This window comes from Mus pahari, chromosome 11, assembly GCF_900095145.1.
Source record: "Mus pahari chromosome 11, PAHARI_EIJ_v1.1, whole genome shotgun sequence".
Classification (NCBI taxonomy): Eukaryota; Metazoa; Chordata; class Mammalia; order Rodentia; family Muridae; genus Mus; species Mus pahari.
Window position 1 is genome coordinate 44,490,718 of NC_034600.1, and position 21,820 is coordinate 44,512,537.

The window sequence follows — 21,820 nt, forward strand, 5'->3', positions numbered from 1 at the left end:
TTTCTCTAGCTCCTCCATTGGGGGCCCTGTGTTCCATCCAATAGCTGACTGTGAGCATCCACTTCTGTGTTTGCCAGGCACTGGCATAGCCTCACAAGGCCGCTATATCAGGGTCCCTTCAGTAGAATCTTGCTGGCATGAGCATTAGTATCTGGGTTTGGTGACAGCCACAATTATTATTTGTGTGTGGTTTCACTGACTAAAATACTTCCTGGACATGGTGCTAGAAGTCTTTGATGTGACAAGACGTGTGCTAGATAAGCTTTGTTCAGGTATGAGTTGGAATGTTTATAAGATCACTGTAGATGAATCAATAAATTAAATAAAGTGTATTTAGAGGGAGTTACAAAAAGCTTAGTGTTATCAGTGGATGAAAGGATCTGACCAGAGGCTCCTCTTTCCTAGAACAAGTATTCAGGGTTTGCTCCTTCAGAGCCCTGCTGTCAGAGGACATGACTATCATCCGTAAAGTAGATGGCCACAGCGACAGGTACACAATTCTGTCCTACCCCCCACCTACTCACCTTATTCTAGAGATACCAATTTTGTCTCTATTTGAAATTTATCTCAATGTCTCTTTACCCCATATAAGTTCATGATGTCTTTATTAGGTCTATAAAACAAAACCAAGCACCCCCAAAGGGCAAATCCATTGACATGGTCCAAAATGACAACCTTGGCTCAGCTCATATGGGACTATAGGACTGCAAGTGCATACTTTCAGTACTCCTCAGGAACCTGGGGTGTGTGTGTGGGGGGGGGGTAGGGGGTTGTTTTTGTCTGTCAGGAAGAGCCACTTCCCTATTCCCCCTTCCTCTGACTGAAAAGTCATCTGGTTCTCTATTGAGTTTTCCTATGGTGCATACCAAAGGCACTGCTAGCCTCTGGAGCCCTCAGATCCCTTTTCACGTGTTCTTGTTATGCATATCAAAGCACATGCTAGCCTCCTGGTCCTTCTTGCAGTCACCCACTCCACCCCAGGCTGTTCCAGATTACAGCTCACTTCTCACTCTATAACATATAAGGTCCCCCACTTATTCTCTCATTACTCTCTGCTATTCTCACAGAAAGCCCTGGACATGACCAGTCTGTTTTCTTACTGAGGTGGACTCTTACAGAAGCCCCGGATATGTTTTCTCTCTTACCCACAATAAAAACCTTTCTCCTGACCATGAAGTAGCCATTTTGGTAGTGTCTTTATTGTGCCCCTGCTTAGACTCTTGACTTGTTTTCTGTGCTGAGTATAACATCTGCCTGGATTCTTTGTATCCCATGTAAAATAAATTCTTTAATATATGTGTTCATTTTAGTCAGAAGCCAAATACAAGAGAGCCAGGGAATACAGATTAAGTCTACTAAAAATTCAAGTTCCAGATTGCTAACTGTTAAGTTTTACAGTAAGAGAACAAAGTTTCAAATTGAGCCACTTTTAAAATACATTGGTGGGAACGTTAGGTAGGCAGGTTAAAACAAGGGTTCTCCTCAGTTACTATAGACCTCAGATGCTATTTTCTGTTAATGCATTTAAAAAGGTTAAGTCACAAGATGTCACGACAGACCCAGGTGTACAAGTCCTGTTTTAAACCCCTTTAAGGGGTTAAGGAAACCTTGAGAGCTGGAATCAGGCCCTGAGCCACAGGCTCTGCTCTTTACTCCATCAATGATACTTTGTGATCAGTATGAGGCGCACCTCTTTCATTCACACTATACACAAAAGACAGAAAGAAAGGCTTTTCTGCATCAGAGACATGCTAGTGGAGCTGGTCATATAGAATTTATACCCCCTGTTCTAAATTTTCAGAGATAAATGAATAAACATTAAATTGTGAAGTTATTAGTTTATATGAATGAGCTATCTTCTTTTCATTTATTAGGATCATCAAATGGGCAAGTCTAAAAGCAAGTCACAAAATTTGTGGCAAAATTAAAATTAGAGAAGTGGCGTTCCTGTGCTTTGGTGATTGGGCTTGAGCACAGGCACACACTTCTTTGGTAGGGATGTGTGCCCATCTGTAGTTGGTGAGTCTGCTGGATGTCTTATGAAGACTTCCAAAATGGTAAAAATAGACTTTTTGTCTATTTGAATGTGTTCTTTCTCAAGATACACAAACTAACCAATCAAATAAACCAGCATTACTTCAAATTAATGTTTATAGCTATGAGAATGTAAAAGTGTCTTTTAACTGGGCTGATTATTCCCTCCAGTCATTTTATTTAAAAAGAAGTTATCCAAGATTATTTTTAAAACCTTAGGTGGCAGGCTTGCCACCAAGCCTATTGACCCGAGTACTTGAGATGATCCCTGAAATACACAGGTCAGAAGGAGCAAACCATTTCTTTCAAGTTATTCTCTGACCTACACACACACACACACACACACACACACACACACACACACACACACACACAAATAAACAAAGGCCTTCAAACTCAAATGAAATTAATGGATATCTAGATTTTTACTAAGTGAGATGGTTTATAACCAGGTCTAGAACATTAACCCAAATATGACATTTGAGTATTTAATAATGAAACAGCAATAGCAGAAAAGACAGTCTGATTTCTGGCTTTTGTCTTCTGAAGCTATAAAAGAACTATCTACCTTTCTTTTAAAATAGAATACAAGAACCCATGGGTCCTACATCCAGAAAAAAAGGAATGCCATTGAGTAGCAGACATAACCAACTGAACCAACAAACCTGGAGATTGCTAAGTCACCATTCTCTGTCCAATCACAGTTCAGTACACATATGTATCATTTCATCAAATTTAGCACTTTTGGGGTGGGGTAGAGTCGCATCTATCCCAGGATACTGAAAAATTCATCAAATAACAGGATGAGCATGAGCATCTGATCTTCTTGAGGGTTTTTCTAAGCTTGGGTATGTGCCTCTATAGCTAAGCTACAATTCTTGACCCTCAACTTTTATTTTTGCCATTCCAAAATGAAATCCTAAACAAAACCAAAACAAACACACAAATCTCAGGCTCCACAGGTGAGCTCATTTAAAGTCAGAATCTTTTCCAACAACAAGGGAAGTCTGAGATATCTCATTCCTTTGGCATGCAACTCCTGAAAAGCTGCTTTGGAAGAGATGTTAAATCAAGAGCTGCTTACTCACTCTGATTTAAATTGATGGATAAAAAGGTTATCAAAACAAGCACGGCTGTTGTATTCCAGTCTAGGAGTAATGATTGGGTTCATTTTCTCTGCCAATGAAGAATTAAAAGGCAGAGAAATTTGAAGCACAACAGGTAACAGGAAAGAACTCTTCGACAGGAGCAGGCAGAGCCAGCAAGTGAAGACAGGTATTTATGGGGTGAGGACAAACAAGCATGCAGCAGACCCTCCCAAATGAGGGGTGGGGTCGGGCTGGTGGGCATGGAAAGCCAAAAATCAAATCTCTTTTCCAGGGCTGGGGTTTTAAATATCTGAAGAGTTTTTCTCCCCTCCCCTAATCTAGGGTTGGCTGGTTTGAAGAAAGACAGATTTGTTGATTGGCCCACAACTGTTGTGTAACTTGTCCTGATCTGACCTCTAACTTGTTGGGCCAGTCCACTATCGGGATCTGCCGTCAGGAGAGAAGTAGAAAAACTTCCAAGGCCTTTGCTTTAAGATGCCAAGCTTTTGTTAGGTCAGGAGGATGAGGAAGAAGCCAGCCATCTTGGAAGTTCACTATCTTTTCTACCTGAGCATGGCTCTTCTCCTTGTCTGCTTGCCTCCCAGAGGTTGTCTTCCTAGTCCCTCAGCTGTATGAAACATTAAGTTCCTGGGTGGCCACCGGCTTCATTTCCATCTAAGTCTTTGTTATGCTTTGTTTAACAGCAGAAAACTTAAAAAAAAAATTCTTAGTTTAGATTTCATTATCTTCTAGGTGAACCAACATTACTTTGGAAATCTACAGTCATTTATCTGACACCACACTTGCTGCATTTCTTCACTTGCTGTTCTTCCGTAACTGCGATGCTTCCTATACCCTCATCTCTACACAGAGGTTCCTGGAGTAGGGAGACCCTGCCCTGCAGTGCAGGACTTGAGCTGAAGGAAAGGGGCTCGCAGACCATATCCTTCCACCTGCTCCCCTCCTTCCCCTGCACCCCTCTCTGCCCCCAAAAGCAGGACACAGAGCCTAGAAGTTGTTGGTCATCGTGTTGCACACATATAATTCACATCCGTGCCTGAGACAGAGGATCACTGAGTTCCACTATAACCCAGGCTATAAAAAAAGTTTTAAGCCATCCTGTGCTACATAAGACCCCATCTCAAACAAAAACAAAACAAAGAATAAAACAAAAGAAAACCCTGTACCAGTTTTCCCCCTTAAATGTGATCTGCCTTGACTTTTGACTCCCTTCTGTTGGGTGAACAAAAGCTCACGTAATCGCTCCTCTAAGGAATTCATTCAGTGGAGCATCCTGAAACCCTGTCACCCACACTCCACTCAGCATAGACTTCTCTTTTTAATTCCCTCTGCTTCTTCCTGCTTCCATCTCTATCTTCAAAGGTAGGTTTTCTCCACCTACAGACCCACCAGGAACACAAAGCATTTCACAGCTTGTTTGGTTCTCTTATTCCAGAGGAAAACCTTCCTTCATTTTGAGAATTTCAAAGACTTTTACAGCTAACAACAATGGGGAAAACACAGGGGGGTAAAATGCCATACCAGAGAAAAGTCACAAAGTTCCAAATCAGATCAAACGAGAGGGAGAAAAGCCAATTCTGGTTTTGATTAGCATGTAAATAGTAGTAGATTTTAGGCCTGGGCCATCCGGGTTTTCCACAGCTGTCTCCCACTTCCTCACTCCATGAGGTAGCTTCCTCCTCCTGGCCAGCTTTCACTTAGCACAAGGAAAGACAAAAGCCACCTGGGTGAGAAAGGTTGGTCTTTGTAGCCCTCAAAGAGCTGAAGGAAGGTTTATCTGCATTTCAGAGGAGGCCTCAGCCTCTTCCCCTCTTGTAGAGTTCCTTTGGGACACACGCAGAGCTAGCAGTATAGGATGTGGCAGTAAAGCCAAAAGACAATGAGGGGGGGGAGGAATCTTTGTATTTTCTCCACTTTGATTGTGAATTTTGGGATGGGGAGAGTTGGGGGTTTGAAGGATGAGCAGTGAGCAGAGGGGGGCTGAGTGAGTGCCATTCCACCCTCCTTCTCAACCGTCCAAATGTAGGGAGCCAATCCTTCCAGTGCAAGTGAGGCAAGGCAGGAGAGGAGAGAGGACACCTTAGGAGTTAGCAACTGGGTGGAGGAAGGAAACTTCTTTTAGTGTCAGGAGTGAGAGAGCATTCTGATGGAAAAAGAAAGACCTGTATAATACTTTTGTTTGGTTAAATTAAAACAGGCAATTTCTCCTTGTTTCTCATATACATTCTACAATCTAGGCTGGTGAAAGATTTAGAATATAGATACAATATATATCCTAGGTACTGCTAATGACTGTGCTGTCCAGTGGAAATGTGTAAAACATATTTCATTTTTAGAAGTCACAATAAATAAATGAATGAAAAATTAGTTTGAATCATCTACTTAGCCCAAAGGATTTAAAATATTAATACATAATAAAAACTCATTAATAGTTTTTCAAATTAAATCTTGAGCATATATTAAATTAATAGCACAGCTTAATTCTAAGCAGGATACTGAGAGTGGTGTTCACTTCCATATGTTCAAGTATGGAACTAGAGTAATTTAAGTCCTACCACACTGTGTCATAAACAGGCCTGTACTTGCACTTTAAAGACATGGGCTCCACAGACTAGAGATGCCATGACAGACTTCTGGTTTTCTCCTAAACTTCTTTACATTTCAAAACACAAAAAACAAGGCTTTAGAACAAGGATCACATACAATTTGGAAACAATGCCAATATTATGAAAGGATTTTTAAGAATGCTGCAATATATTTCAACCTTGAAGTACATTACAGAAAACTTCAGGCTCTATACTTCAAGGAGATTGGCTTTAAAACTTCAGGATCAACTCCACATTTTTTTTTTTTTTTTTTTTTTTTTTTGACAGAAAAGCATTTGCTGTCTGTAGGGAATTTTACAAACCCTGAAATGTATGTGTTGTGGCTCTGAAAGAGGTATCTTCAAGGCTGGTTCTTCAGTCTGCCAAGTACTTAAGCCAAAGGAGCAATCTCAGAGCCAAGGGCTCTCTGGAACTTCTCCCACCTTCCTGTTTCTGGCCTTCGCTTCCCCAAGGGAGCCTTTTCTGATTCTCTGTGTCTGATGGTTATGGTGTGAACTTACTTGTCCCCCAAAGGCTCCAGTGAAGGCCTGTCACAGAGCCACGGCACCGCTGGAGGAGCAGGGTCTAATGGAAGAAGCTATATGGCTGGTAGCCTCCTTCTCTGCTCTCTGCTTGAGGCACTGCCAGGTCAAGTCAAGAGCTGCCTCCACAAAGCTCTCTCCTGACAAGACACTCTTCCCCAAAGCGAGGGGTCCATGCAACTGCAGACTGGATCTTCTCAAACAAGAAGCCAGAGTAAAATCTATTCTACTGTTGATGGGAACAGGGCACAGAAACTCACTAGGCAGTTCAAGGTGAAAAGACCACAAAGAAGTGTCCAGTTTCTTTCTTGGCTAAATGTTTGAAATGTCCTTGAGTGTGTGGGCAGCCTAGTCCTTGCCATAGGCTGGAAGATGCCAGGAGTGGGCTCTGGTAGTTCCTTATCTTTTTTTCCCCTAAGACAGAATATCCCATTCCTGGAAACCATCCTGAAGACATGGCAGAAAATCTACTACACACCAGCACCCAGAAGGACCTGGACTTATCATTCTCATGCACCTCTCCTTACCCTGCAAACACACGCAAGCACACATGCACAAGCGCGCGCGCGCGCGCACACACACACACACACACACACACACACACACACCATGGGCCACACCTGTATGTGTCAGAAGACAACCTGGGGAAGTGAGTTCTTTCCTTCTACTATGTCATTCCAGGGATTAAACTCAGGTTATCAGTGCTTTTGTTGGCTGAGCCACCTTACTAGTCCATGTCGTTTTAAATAAAATTTGCTCAAGTTGTTAGTTAATACATGACCTTGCTACTGTTCACGCTTCCTGGGGTTCTAGTTATTTATTCTAAATTTTAACCTTTGTCATGCCTACGCTTTCAAAAAAAAAAAAAATAGAAGAAGATCATAAAGTAAGCAAATCGGAAAGTTTTACTCCTCATTGAACTAATTCAGTTCAAATAACTTTATGCAAGGAAATGACAATCATGGCTTTTCTTTTTAAAAATCAACATTTAGATATTGGGGAAATGGAAAAACTAAAAAAACAAAACAAAACATTGTTTTCAGACTATTCTGAGTATATAAGTTATCTTTTTGTTTTGTGAGTTTTACCTTGGCCTCTGACTTCTGGCACTACTGAAAAGTACACATATACTACTCATATACGGAGAGCCATTGAGTTTCCTTTCAATATAGTCACCTTTACCAACAAACACATTTCCTTGCAGAGAAAACAGTGAGCTCATGGGGTGGTCCCACCCAACCCACCTTCTCATTCAAAGATGAAAAACAATGTGTACTAAAGACCAAGTATAGTGATGCATTACTGTCTCAGCTAACATGGGTGACAAGGCAAGGTTGAAGGACTTGCTAGTTGCTAACCTCTTAATCCAGCAGTTTTTATGCATCAATGCTTTGGAACTTTTCCTTCTTTTCTTTTCTTTTCTTTTCTTTTCTTTTCTTTTCTTTTCTTTTCTCTCTCCTCTCCTCTCCCCACCCCACCGTCTGTCTGTCTGTCTGTCTGTCTGTCTGTCTGTCTGAGATAGGGCCTCATATAGCTGAAGAGACCCTTGAACATCTAATCTTCCTGCCTCAAACCTCCCACAAACAGGGATCAAACGTATAATGACAGCCCATCTGCTTGAAGCATTTCCATGTCCCATTTTTGGTAATTTAGATATTGGTCCACCTAACTTTTCATAACATTAGCTCCCAATAAAATGATGTTAGATATGGGGGAAAGGAAAACTTATTTATATGTCCCTTACAATAGTCTAAAAGAAGTGAATCATATGGAGAAGACTTCTGGGGAATCTGAGAAAGATCTTTCAAGCTATGAGGATTCTGTACCCCTCCAAGTCATTTCTTTAGACCCTGTATGGAGATTTGAATAAAAATGGCCACCATAGGCTCATATAGTTGAATGCTTAGTCAGAGAAACCAATATCAGGATTAGGAGGTATGTCCTTCTTGGAGGAAGTGTGACACTGGGGTGGGACTTTGTGAGGTTTTCAAAGCGCAGCTCAGGCAGTAACTCTCTAGGCTGCTTCTCCAGCACTGCCTGTTGCCATGCTCCTGCCAGATGGTAATAGACTGAACCTCTGAAACTGTAAGCACCCACTTACATGCTTTCTTTCATCAATGTTGATTGATCAGCAACTGTGAAGGTGTCCTCCACAGCAGTAGAGCAGTGGCTATAATACTTTGCTTCTAGTATACCTGAAGAAGTAGGACCTACCTACGTAAAAGTTACAGAAAGCTAGGTATTAAAGAACCATAGCAGACCACAGTACCACATGAGCATGAAGCATGACATCACTCTACAATTCGGTGTAGCTTTCAAGTCTTGAGACTAAAGAGTCCTTAACTTCCCTGGGTACAGGGATAAGTATGTATGTGTCAGGCTTTGTGAAGGTGCTGAGACAGGCAGTGACTCAGTTCTGCAGTACTACTGACTAAGAATGTCAATCTACCCTGAGTGGGGTTTTCTCAGTTCCTGTCTGCTGAGTTTTCTCAAGTTACACTTCCTACTGACTTTGACTAACCAACTGTCTTTCCTGGGGAGGTAAATCAAATTAGAAAATCAACTGATTTCAATAGCAGCAGTGTCTACTTCACACCTGCAATTCACATGGCAACCGTAGTCATATATGCCTTGTGACCACTTAGAGACAGACTAGCCAGGGATTTAACAGTTTAATTAGATTTCCTGTTATTGAACTCATGATACAAACCCCAGATGAGTAATTTGCAAGGTGTGAGACATGAAGTACGGAAGGCTGAAAGGATGAAAAACATAAATAGAACTGCTTGATTAAAAAGCAGGAACATTTTACAATGCTATCTTGAATCAAAGTAGTAATATGGCTATGCAGTCAACAATTTCATATGTAAGGAATTTAGAACTTGGCCAAAAAGGGTCCAAGGAAAGTACACTTAAACCTTTTTGAAGAAAAGTCTTTGGTCTATTACTAATGAGATGTATTTATGTACTTTCATGCACGGTGTGTCAGATCCAATTTAATCACTTTGCTTTTTATTAACTCATTTAATCTGCACAGCAGCTCTCATTTTACATATGGACACAGAACTATCGTACAAAGTCATGGTGACCAGCCACGGTTTCAAGTACCGCTGGTCTGGCTTTAAACCCAGGGTATGCTTGGCACATGCTCTGCTATTAGCCTGTTTTTCCCCAGAACCCGACTTTAGATCATAGGCTATGTGGTACTAATGAGGAAGTACAACAAATATTCTAGAAAACATCTACAGTGCTTTCACATTCTTACATCAAATGGAACAGATAACATTAATTTCTCACATATACTACCTTACACTAACAATGTAGTTAAGGTATTATCCCACTCCTAGATAACAAACATACAATGAAACCTAGCTGTATTGAACTTTCTGTATTAAACTTAGAAGATTTCACCACACATTGTTAAGCTATTCCCTTTAAAGTTAACTGTCCTGTCTGTGGAGGGAAAAGCAGCTCAGGAAACGTAGCAAGCTCAGACAATTGTACGACTCACAGGCTCCTTGTTGAGGTTGGATAAGCAATGAACAGTTACTGGGAAAGCAGACTGTTTAGAGGGGCTGCCTACAAAGCAAGCAGCCAGCACCAAGGAAATAGCTTTTGTGAGACAGCCCCCGGGATGGCTGGGCTGTTTAATAATAGCTAACTTGGAGCTATCACTGGTCCACAAGGTAGACTCGGGAGCAACAGTTTCTCTGGTCTGTTGTTGGTTGGTGCCTTATCCGGGGGATACCATCGGCTTATATATCTCCCAGGAAAAGTCACGCCAACGCATGTATTGTCAAACACAATGATTTGGGTAACACTACACAGTAGTGTATTTAAGTACAAGAGACACAACTGCAAAACCGCAAAGAAGCAGGTGAGATCAGAGACATCACTACCAATTACCTGTAGTTCAGGTAAGCACTGGATAGTCTCAATTCATACGTACTATTTTAAAATTTTATGTGAAATTGCCTGCATACATAGATATATAAGTATATCTGGATACCACATGTATAAGTGACAGACAGCTGTGAGCTACCATGTGTATGCTAGGAACTGAACCTAGGTTCTCTGGAAGAACAGACAGCATTCCTAACAACTAAGCCATTTCTTCAGCCCCTGATAAGTACTCTTAACTGTGAAAATGAAATTAAACACATAATTTCAAAAATGGATATAGACTGCTCTGGTCCTAATGCCTCCTTTCCACTATAGTATATTAGCTTAATAGCAGGAAATGATTTTTAAAGAACTTTTCAATTTTGTTTATAGCCAAGATCACCATAAACTACTTTTTGAAAAGCTTCTACATGTTCTTATGCTGCATAAATGTAACCTATGACTGAGATTATGTTTGGTATTAGACCTGTCACATCTGCTAAAGGAGCAAATGTAGACATTTAAGCTTAAAGGGAAGTGTAGGATAAATATGATAATAGCTACCTTCAAGTAATTAATAGGCTATCTAGGTAGAATAATGGGCATTAGATTTTTAGATCAAACGAAGAAAGAACTTTACAGTGAAATGTTAAAACTGAAACAGACCACCTCATAATATATATGCAATTAGATTTTAAGTGACTAAGTATTAGGAATTTTTGCAGGAGGCTTTAGAAACAAGGTATGTGTGAGCCTCTGTCTCCCTCTCAGGTTTGTCTCTGACGTCGTGTTGGTCATTCCACTTTATGGTTTGTCATCAGGACAGGGGGACACTTGGATGTGGAGAAAAACAAACAACCCTAAAAACTACTCTGTTAGATACATAAAGATTTTTTTCAGGTCAAATTCCATATTTAACCATTTAAAAAACGTTTTCATTACATGTATTTACTGTGCGTTCCCATGTACACTGCAGCACTCAGGCAGAGGTCATAGGACAATGTGTGGGTGTTAGTTCTTTCTACCAAACAAACTGGCTTGGTGCGGCCAGCTAAGAATCTGTCTAAATTTCATGTTTTTAAGTGATTTTCAGGTTAAGAATACAAAATTTTGGCTGGGTGGTGATGGTGCATGCTTTTAATCCCAGCACTTGGGAGGCAGAGGCAGGTGGATTTCTGAGTTCAAGGACAGCCTGGTCTACAGAGTGAGTTCCAAGACAGCCAGGGCTACACAGAGAAACCCTGTCTCAGAAAAAAACAAAAACAAAAACCAAAAAACCCAAAAAACAAAAACAAAAAAAAGAATACAAAATCTTATCTTGATGTAGGAAGAAGGAAGGAAGGGAGGGAGGGAATGAGGGTGGGAAGGAAGGAAGAAATGAGGAAGAGAATGAGGGAAGAAAGGAAGGAGGGAAGGAGAGGAGGCAGGCGGCTGAGTCATACCATTTTTTTCTGCAAAGGCAATTGCATCTTCTTTGGCACTGAAGGTTAGAACCATGTTGGAGAGAGGATCAGCCCTAGAAGAAAGAATTCCCATGATTTAATATGAAGACAATCAATGTCTTAAATACAATGCTTAGAAAAAATGGTTGCTATACTATCAAGCAAATTATAACAGAATTATTTTATCTGTAATAATCTCTGAAAAGAAATGACAGGATAAAGCTCTGAATTACAAAAGTCTACAAGAGTCCCAAAGTGACCTGTCAATAACAGGAAATTACTGAGCAGTAGAACTGCCAGTGCAGACACCAGTTTCTAATCGGTTCACTTAAGATTTTCAGCCTTATGATGGTGATGGAGCAATGTGCACTCAAAACAGTTAACATCTTAATGTGTGTATATGTCTTTGTGTTGTATGTGTATATATGTGTGTGTTGTATGTATATGTGTTTATGTGTGTATATTTGTGTGTGTATGTGTGTATACATGTACACACATGCCCTAGTACACACGTGGAGGTCACAGGACAACTTTCAGGAGTTGATTTTTATCCACTGAGCCAGCTCATTGGTCCAAGAAAATGATTTTCTTTCTTTCTCTTGTTCACTCATTTGTTGGTGTTTTCGAACCAGGCTTTCTCTGTGTAGCCCTGGCTAGCCTGGAACTCATAGGTTTCTGCCTGGGCCTGCTTCTCCTTCCCAAGTGGTGGGATTAGAGGTGTGAGCTACCACCACCTAGCTGTTTTCAAATTTAACTGTTCACTGGGATGCTGCGCAGCTGCAATGAAGCAGTGAGTAGTGTTGGACCACAGTGGTAAACATCCATGTTGTTAGCTGGAGGAAACGCACTTCTCACTGTGACATGCTCTGTTTACACCAGGTTGCCTGGGATGGTACCCACTGCAGTTCAGAAGCACCCATATTCCGAATCCTCAAAAGGACAGCACTTGCTCTCAAATCTCTAAACAGTGGGGTTTTTTAAAGGTAGAGGTTCACTTCAAACAAAAACATTTGAAGACCTGACATCTAACTGCGCTCTTCAATTTAGAATGGTATTGTTAGTTTATAAATCCATACAGATTTTTTACAATGTTTCAATTTCCAAGATGTTGCTGTTATTATTATGTTTATAGAAGTATAACCATGTTTGCTATGAACGTTTAATGTGAATCTCTCAGGAATGAAAGTAACATTCTTTGAAAATTTGTTCAGAAATATGGAAGTAAAGGGCTAGGGACATAGCTTAGGTGGAGTTCTTGCCTAGATGTCTCCTATGTTAATCCCCAGAACTGAATAAAAACCAGATATGGGAAGCATGCACCTGGAATTTCAGCACGTTGGTGCGGAGGAAGAAGGTTTGAAAAGTTAAAGTCTTGCCTCACTCCGTAGAGAACTTAATGTCAGTCTGCACTACATGACACTCAATCTTGAGAAGAAGAAAAAAGGAAGAAATATTCTGAGTAAACTGGACATCAGCAAGATCTGAAATATAAACAAAACACCGGAAGGTGCTCTCATTGGTCTGCAGTCTCCCATTAACTGCTGAAGTTGTGGGCATCACTGTGCTGCTTTTCTGGGATCCCGCTATGATCCCCAGAATTATATACATTCCTGTCATAAATTCCCCTTGTAAGAAAAGAAAAACCTTATATTGGCTGGCTACATTACTATGAAAAGCAGATGATAATTTTGTATTGATGTTCCTTTTCAAAGTGCATATAATTTCTCAGTTGGTAGTTTAATAATCTATCCTCAGAGGTGCCAATATAAATATTACTGAGTGATCTGATGTTTCAACAAGCACAATGGCTTAGTTCAGAATAAGAATACTTAAAAAAAAAAAAAAAAAAAAAAAAAAAAAAAACCTCCATTTCCTGTAAGGATGACAGATTTTTCATTGTTTTAGCTTTATGGAGAAATACATGTAAGTTATGTGGTAAAAAGTATAAACAGTGTGGTGGTAAAAAGTTCTCTCAGCTTGGTGTGTCGGTGTCCTTCTCCTTCATATATAGTTTATAGTTCTTTCTAGGTTATACTGCTACTAGATCTTAATCTTTCTGTTTTTTTTTTTTTTTTAAAGTTCCACCACATCCTTTAGCATGTTACCAGATTTATCTTCCTATTACTTATTTCCAAAACTCAGTGCCAGTTCAAACACCTCAGTCTCTCCTGTCTCCACCATTTAGGTTCCCGTGTAGCGCCATCAGAACGGTTTTTCAGACTTCTTAATTATTGCCTTACAAGTAACTAGTCAAATCAGACTTGTTTCTATGAACAGAGAAGCTGTATGAAATTCCCTATCAGTTCAATTGTTCCTTCTACGTGAGTCCTCTCTTAGCATCTGTACATGTGGGCGTCCACCCCAACCACATCTCATGGCTCACTTTGAATGCCAATCTTTCCCATAAGCTCTCATACCCTATCCTCTCCAGCTGTATGTCTTCCAATCTTTATATTTCTACTTTTACTTTTATACTCTGTTTCCCCAATTCTCAACTGGCAAGGTTCCAAGTTAGTAATGATAAAGAAGCTGGTTTCTAAGAAATTTACCTGACTAACAAACAGATACACAGCAATTATAAACTCGTAGCAAACTAGAGAAAAATGAATGAGAGAAAGACCAAAAGCAGACATAACTAGAAAGAATCCTTCCATCCCAAAGAAACTGTATTGAAAAATAGTTCATAGTTTTTCCCCTAAGAATTCTAAGTATGGACACATAGGAACATGCAGAAATCAAGCAGAAAGTACAGCTTGTCAACATGAGAAATCTGAGTTGAAGATTTTTATAGGGATCATATCATAAAGGAACCCCAGAAAAGCACCACAGTGATGCCCAGAACTCCATCAGCAGTTTCTGGTCTTATTTCTTGTCTGAAGATAAAAAGTTTAGGGTTGTTGGAGAAGCAGTTGGACAGGCTAGAGTAAAATGTGTGAAGGGAGGAATCCACAGAGAAGTGAAGTTCTGCTCTGTTCATGAACCGGGACAGCTGGGAAAGACTGCACAGGTTTCAGCAGCTATCTACACTTCAGGCTAAAACAAGTCAGGACTTGCTAAGCACCTTGTGCTCTCCACTGGCATGTCAGAAAGACTATACCTTTTAACCAGAAGCACCAAATTTCAGGACTAAGTCATACCACCAAGCAAGCGAGGGAAACAAACCAATCCTGCTCCAGTTCCGGGTGATCTAGTAGTTCTGCGACTGTCTACCGGAACAAAACTCTACACAGTTGCTACCCTTAGTTCAAGAGAAGTAAGGATCAGTGAATTTATATAGTACTGATACTTCAGAATGTAAGTACACTTGATTATAAATCATGATTAATGTTTAAAGGGTTAAGTAGCATATCAGGAAATCATCATTCATTAAAAGATCTACATGAGATTCTTTACTTCAGAAATTATAGGTAAAAACTCCAATTGAAAACCTCCAAGGTGTTGGTTTAATAGAACAGGTGAATCTTATAAATCCAATGTTGTGCAAAAATACCAGTCACAAAACACATACAGGATTCTAAGATTTATTTATTATATATATATAGCATTCTACCTGCATATATGCCTACATGCTAGAAGAGGGTCCCAGATCTCATTATAGATGGTTATAAGCCACCATGTGGTTGCTGGGAACTGCACTCAGGACCTCTGGAAGAGCAGTTAGTGCTCTTAACCTCTGAGTCATCTCTCTAGCCCCCAAAGAATTCCTTTAATAAAATAAAAAAAAAAAAAATAGGCAAAACACTTCTTAAGATATTGGACACGTTGTTTCTCAATGTGGTTATATAATAAGTATTTTTTTTAATTTTAAAGAGCTATTTTTGTTCACATTTAGAATTTATAAATATATTTAGAATTTATAAATATATAGAAATTAAGCTGTCACAAATGTCTAGAAACTCCTGACTTAATAGTTATTACTCCATAAAATATATCTGCAAAATCTTCTTGCACAGATAATTCTTATTAAATGAGTTCTGACAAGCAAAGGATGCTAAGAGTGGTTTGAATGAGAAATGTCCCCATAGACTCATGTATTTGAACCTGTGGTCACCAGCTGGTGGCACTGTCTGGGGAGACTATGGATCCTTCAGAAGGTAGAGCTGTGCGGTAGGAAGCAGAATGTTGGGCACGGGTTTGGAGGGCTGAAGGCCTCATTCTCCCTGTGTTGTCCTAGCAGCTTCCTCTCTGAGGATGCAAATGTCTCAGCAAGCTTCCTGACCCAGCAAGGAATTTGACCAAAAGGCATATGAAGCCACATATAGGCACTGAAAAGAAATATGCCCCGAATCAAATACACACTGAAAAGAAAACCCCACACGGATTCATTCGGTATTAACTGAGTTCTCCTCTGTGGACAGACTATGTGCCTAATAGTGGATAGAGATGAACAGCCAATCATTTCATGTGTCCAGATTACTCCCACCTACAAATGCAAGCACTCATTTACTTGCTCATAAAATCAATAAGGGGAAGGAGGCAATAACTTACTAAAGAAATTACAAAAGGAGCCAAGAGCTTTTTAAAGGTGACTTTGTAATAAAGTCAAACAGTGCTAGAGGAAAGGACGGCACAGGCAATTTACTCCTGAGAAGCCAAAAGGCCTAACTACAAACTTAAGAATCATGTCCATAGTAAGTGGCCATTATGGCTTAAGGATCAAACATACTATGTGGCTAATCCGACAATGGGAGAATTAGCAGTATCAAAATTCATGAACACTTATGCTTAACATAGATGGCCTTCCATGTCCATTTGACACGAAACAAAATACTTGCTGCCTCTAGAAACTAAATGACAGATTGATACTTCTCTAACAAGACATCTCATTAGGTTAAGGGTGCTTGTTGTCAAACCTGATGACCTGAGCACATACATATATACACACGCACACACAATAAATAAAGAAGAAATATGTGAGTTTAATAACCAACTAGCTGTACTACTAAAGGACAAGGAATGGTTCATTCTGGTCCCTACTGAGGTATCTATTGGATTAAGAAGATTTATACTGAATAAATCTTGGGCCAAACTTGTAATGATTTTTGCATCTTATAATATTTTCCAAGTTTACATAAAGCTAAACCTTTTACCTTTGAGTTCTAACATTTAAAAGATTCCAGTAATTAAAAGAGAATAAGCAGCTTGCACTTCAGATACAAAATGTCAATACAGTATTTAAAAATGTGAATTTTAAAATCTTAAAAACAAAGATCAAGGCATGTTAGAAAGTGGCCTTTCAAAATTTTTTAATAATAGTACAAATAGGTAACAATGATATTTATTCACTATGTTTAAAACCAAAAACTCTGTTCATTAGTCACAAAAGCAACTTCTCTGGCAATGCCTCATATCTGCCTCCACTAAAACATTGAAAATACTTGGGACCAAGTCTATCACAGCGCTGGCATGGTAACTGCAGAACTAACTACCTTTTCGGTTAGCATGGCTCTACTCTAGGGATCTTGGTCTTTTCTATTTGCATATTAAAGACAAGTCAGAAAAGAACCTGTAAACATAGAGAAAGATTCTCTTTCTAGGTCCATAGGTCCTGCTTCTCCTGCTTTTGACTATAATACTTCCTCACCCCTGAGACTGGGTCTTTGTTATATCCTCCAAGTTATTCCATCTACATCATAGGTAAAATATACTATGAAAAAATCATCAAGCTTAGATCACCCACATGAGGAAATGTTGGGTCTTTGAAAAAAGATATATTTTAGATGTATGATCTACAGTCATTTCTCTTTCAGTATACTAAAATATAGTCTGTAAGTACAAAAATTTATTGAACAAACACCTTCTCCTCCTTGTTAAATAAAGTAGTCCTCTCACTAAAAAGAAAATTATAAGATGAAGATGTGAATGAGTCAGAAAATATTTGCCTAGGTTTTAAATATATTTCCTATATTCTACATGGTAACATTAGATATATCATGATAAAATAAAATATAGGTAAACTGAGAACTCAAATGTGAAGTCATTCATTTATTTGAGATGCAAAATTTTAAGATTTATTTTTATTATTTTAAATTTTGTGTGTGTGTGTGTGTGTGTGTGTGTGTGTGTGTGTGTGTGTAGGTACGTGCACATGAATGCAGGTGACTGCAGAAGCCAGAGGTCTCAGACTGCCCTGGAGCTGGAGTTAAAGATAGTGTGCCCCATCCAGTGTTAACTGCTGGGAATCAAACTTGGGTCTTTGTTAAGAGTTCTTAACCACGGAGCAATCTCTCCTGCCCAAGAGGTATATTTTGTAAATGATAAACTTTTAAGTAAATGTATAAACTGCGCCTTCCAACTCCAACAATTCCAATAAGGTTTAAAGTGTGCCACAAAAGGAGCCAACATTCAGTACTATCATTTTCTATTATTAAGAAGCTAAACACTGAAAAACGTTGGATTCTGATATTAACAAATGTGACAGTTGCTGTGTTAGTAAAAAACTTATTTAGTAATAGCCTTTTCATGCTATATTTTTTGACTTGGTGGTTATTTTTTAGTACTATAACAAAATAATGTTTTTAAAAAAATATTTAAAATGAAAAACAACTTCAGACAAAATAACTGTAGAAAACTTCCTTTGTTTTAAAAATGTTTTACTTTGAACAAACTATATTTTGTATAGTCCTGGCTGTCCTGGAACTCAGTTTTACCTTCAATATGTAATTTTCAACCCACATACTAATTAAGTGATCAGTATTTCAGAATGTGTGATATTTCTAGAGGCAATGTTATGATGATGACTGGGTGAACATTTGTGCAAGCATATCAAAGTGAGATTTATTTACTAAACCCACTGATAAGGCTTAAGACACCACACAAAACATGGTATCTGGCTTCCCAGAAATAAAATAGTAGCCACCACATCTCCCTGGCCTGTCCACGCCCACGCCCTGAAGCAGGCTGTAACAGAATGAAGTCATTATGAAATGCTCATTCAAGAGGTGACCATCAGATACCTAGGGAAAAGGAGTGTCTCCCAGAGTCCCAGGGCACAGGTGGGAATCTAAACAAAGAAGCCTGGCTAGCAGATATCTCCCTGCATCTCACCATTGGATCATATAGCTCTTGTCTAGGCAGACCTTGACACAGTTGTGGACATCACCAAATCTAAGCAGAAGAACACACAGGAATGTTTCATATAAAGTTTGTATGCATTTGCATGTTTAATCTATTGTTAATCTAGATATTGATGCCTCAGCCATTACTGTTGTGATGCTATGAATATGTCTGTGTGTAAACTTCACAACATTCAACCTTTTCTTCCCTTTTCCCTCCTTCACCCCAACTCCACTTTTTCCCCTTTCTCATAGTGACTCATGGTTTTAATCCAAGCTGGCCTCAAACTCCTTATCTTCTTGACCCACCCTTCAAAACACAGAGATTAGATGTTATTGGCCACTATGTTGACTAGCCTAATATTCTTATCTAAAGTGTTTTCCCCGGAAACAAGCTAGAATATACAAGGTATCAATATTATAACAAGGATATGTTACTGAATATTCCTGGAAATTTATTAATATATAAATCTGAGGTATAGATGGACAGACAAAAATCCATGTTTCTCAAAACTTTTCTTCTAAATGTCTTAGGTTTCTGGAAATATATGATTTACAAAAGACTCCACGTATTACATGAAACATAAAATTTAAGTTATCAAGACTCACAGAAACTATGTATCTTCCCAATATAATTCTATTGAAATTTCAAAATAGAAGCCCATCTAACAAAAAGTCTTGTGGATACAGAAAAAAAAAGGCATCTTCTAAAATTTATGTTATAAAAATTAATTTATACTTTATTATTTATAACCTTAATCACAAAGTCTCACACAAGATCTCAGGGAATTGTAAGATTTCCTCAAGTTAACTGATTTCTGATTTGAGTTATCCAGGAGTATTGTTTTAGCTGAAAGACATGGTGGTGCAGTAAGGGGGGGAGGCGGACGGACACTGAGGCCTGGCTGGTCAGAGCTACACAGGGAGGGCTTGTCTCAAAAGAAAAAAAAAAAAAAAAAAAAACATCGAAACAAAACCAAGGTAATGTCAATAAATTACTGATATCACTCCCAGAGCATTTCTGACCAATAGTCATATCAATGCTAATCTCAACATATCCAGAATAGAATTTCTGCATGTTAATTGTTCTAAGCTGCATACATATGAGCATATGTATAAATATATATAATTCCATATTTTTCAGTTATAGTGAAACCTAGCTCTACTAAAAGGACAAGCATATTAGCTATAAGAAAAATTAATGTTTTCTTTTCTTTCTTTTTTCTTTTCTTTCGTTTTTTTTTTTTTGGTTTTTTGGTTTTTCGAGACAGGGTTTCTCTGTGTAGCCCTGGCTGTCCTGGAACTCACTTTATAGACCAGGCTGGCCTCGAACTCAGAAATCTGCNTTATAGACCAGGCTGGCCTCGAACTCAGAAATCTGCCTGCCTCTGCCTCCCAAGTGTTGGGATTAAAGGCATGCGCCACCACTGACTAGCTACTGTTTTCTTTAAAGAAAAAAAAAAAAACCAGTATTTTCATTAGAAAATCTGAAGACAATATGCAAAGTACTCACGTTGATGCCCAACCCATCAAAGGATTTTCCCATCTCTCTCTGGTATCAAACTCCATCTTCCATTTCTTTGTGTTGTTCACTCCAGACTGCATGTTATTGCGAGCAGGAACAAAGATCCTGACCTTTCTGGATTTGATGTGCTCTTCTGGAACACCAGTTAAAGTAGTGATATCCTAAAGAAAAACAAGAAAAGGTATTTCAATATCTACGTCTTAGCTGATGCTCTTCTCTCCCTTCCTAGCTCCATCGTCTTGTTTTCTGATTGTTTATAAACCGGGACAATCTTTCTGGCTCACTTCACTACTCCCCTGATATTTTACTGCATAAATGTCTATTGTGTTATCTGTAAATACTAAATTTGAGAACTGGTGTTGGGGTACAGTGAAAAGGGAGCCATAAAACTTCCCTCTCTCCTTTGTACAGATTGAACCCAAGGCCTTGTGCATGCCAAGCAAGCGCTTGACCACTGCTATTCCTTCCCTTTCTTTTCTGGATAGACTCTCTTGAATCCAATAGTTAAAACCAACCCTAAACTTCTATGTCTAACCCTCCCACCTCTTGAGCCAATATGGTAATAACTGAAGAGTTTGTAGTCAATATGCTCTTCCTTTGTGAGCAGGGATAGCTGATGTTATAGAAGCACAGAAGGCCCATAAGGGAAAGTTGTCTCCCAGCCAAAAAAATGGAATCTGCCTCTAGGTAGAGATTTGACATTTCTTCCTCCTTTAAGAGTTAATCTGACAGGCTAGCAGATCACCTGACCAAGGCACCATCCCTCAGGAAAACAGGTTCACCTTAAGTCATTCTAAAGTGATAGAAGGAATAATTAGTGCTTATTAGAGAAAATGTGCTTTTCCATCTCAGAATTCCTACCCGCTAGTGTAGTCCCAATGAGGAGCCACCATGAAGTTCAGAGTAAAAACTCAGGAAGGTTTAACTTTCCATTATTCTCTGTTTCTTTCTTTCAGATGGCTACTGGAGCCTAGGTTTGCTTTCTTTGGTAATTTTTTAAAATTAATGAATTACTAATAAAAAACTATTATTATTGTTGTTGTTGTTGTTGTTATTATTATTATTATTATTTTTGAGACAGGGTTTGCTGTGTAGCCCTGGCTGTCCACAAAGCTCCTCTTGTCTCTGCATCCCTGAGTGCTGGGAATAAAGGCATGTGGAGGTACTTCTGAATTGTTTTGAGTCTTTTTTAAAGCTCCTATTCCTGCCAAGTGGCTCCTTGTCCATGATGTGGCTGACCTCCACACGGCCTTAACTCAAACGACATGGCTTTTTCTCTTCTCTGTATCCTTCCTCCGGACAACTGTAGCTTGGTGCCCTGGGGTTTCCCTTTTAAACTCAAACTTAAACTGTCCCTGAGATTCTTAAACTCTTTCATTAATGAAGCAACCTAAAGGGGATCCCAACATCTTTGTTAACATTTGGTAATTTTTAATTGCCAGGTTTGACTTAAAATAACACTTTATTTATTTTTGAGGCAGAGTGTTTGCTCAGCATTTACAAGGCCTGTGTTAAATCCCTAGCATGGCACCATGGCACCCCACACACATCTCTCTTCTCTTCTCTTCTCTTCTCTTCTCTTCTCTTCTCTTCTCTTCTCTTCTCTTCTCTTCTCTTCTCTTCTCTTCTCTTCTCTTTCTTTCTTT

At 39.2% G+C, this 21,820-nt stretch overlaps 1 protein-coding gene across 1 annotated transcript in view; it reads right to left on the minus strand.

Annotated features, from left to right (window-relative positions):
* Ndufs4 (NADH:ubiquinone oxidoreductase subunit S4) overlaps positions 1 to 21,820 on the minus strand; it is a 101,801-nt gene that overhangs the window by 4,449 nt on the left and 75,532 nt on the right. The window contains exons 3-4 of the mRNA XM_021208549.1: positions 20,163 to 20,335; positions 11,595 to 11,668 (exon numbers count right to left, since the gene is read on the minus strand). Of these exons, the coding sequence (XP_021064208.1) occupies positions 11,595 to 11,668; positions 20,163 to 20,335 (247 nt within the window). The remainder of the gene's footprint in view (positions 1 to 11,594; positions 11,669 to 20,162; positions 20,336 to 21,820) is intronic.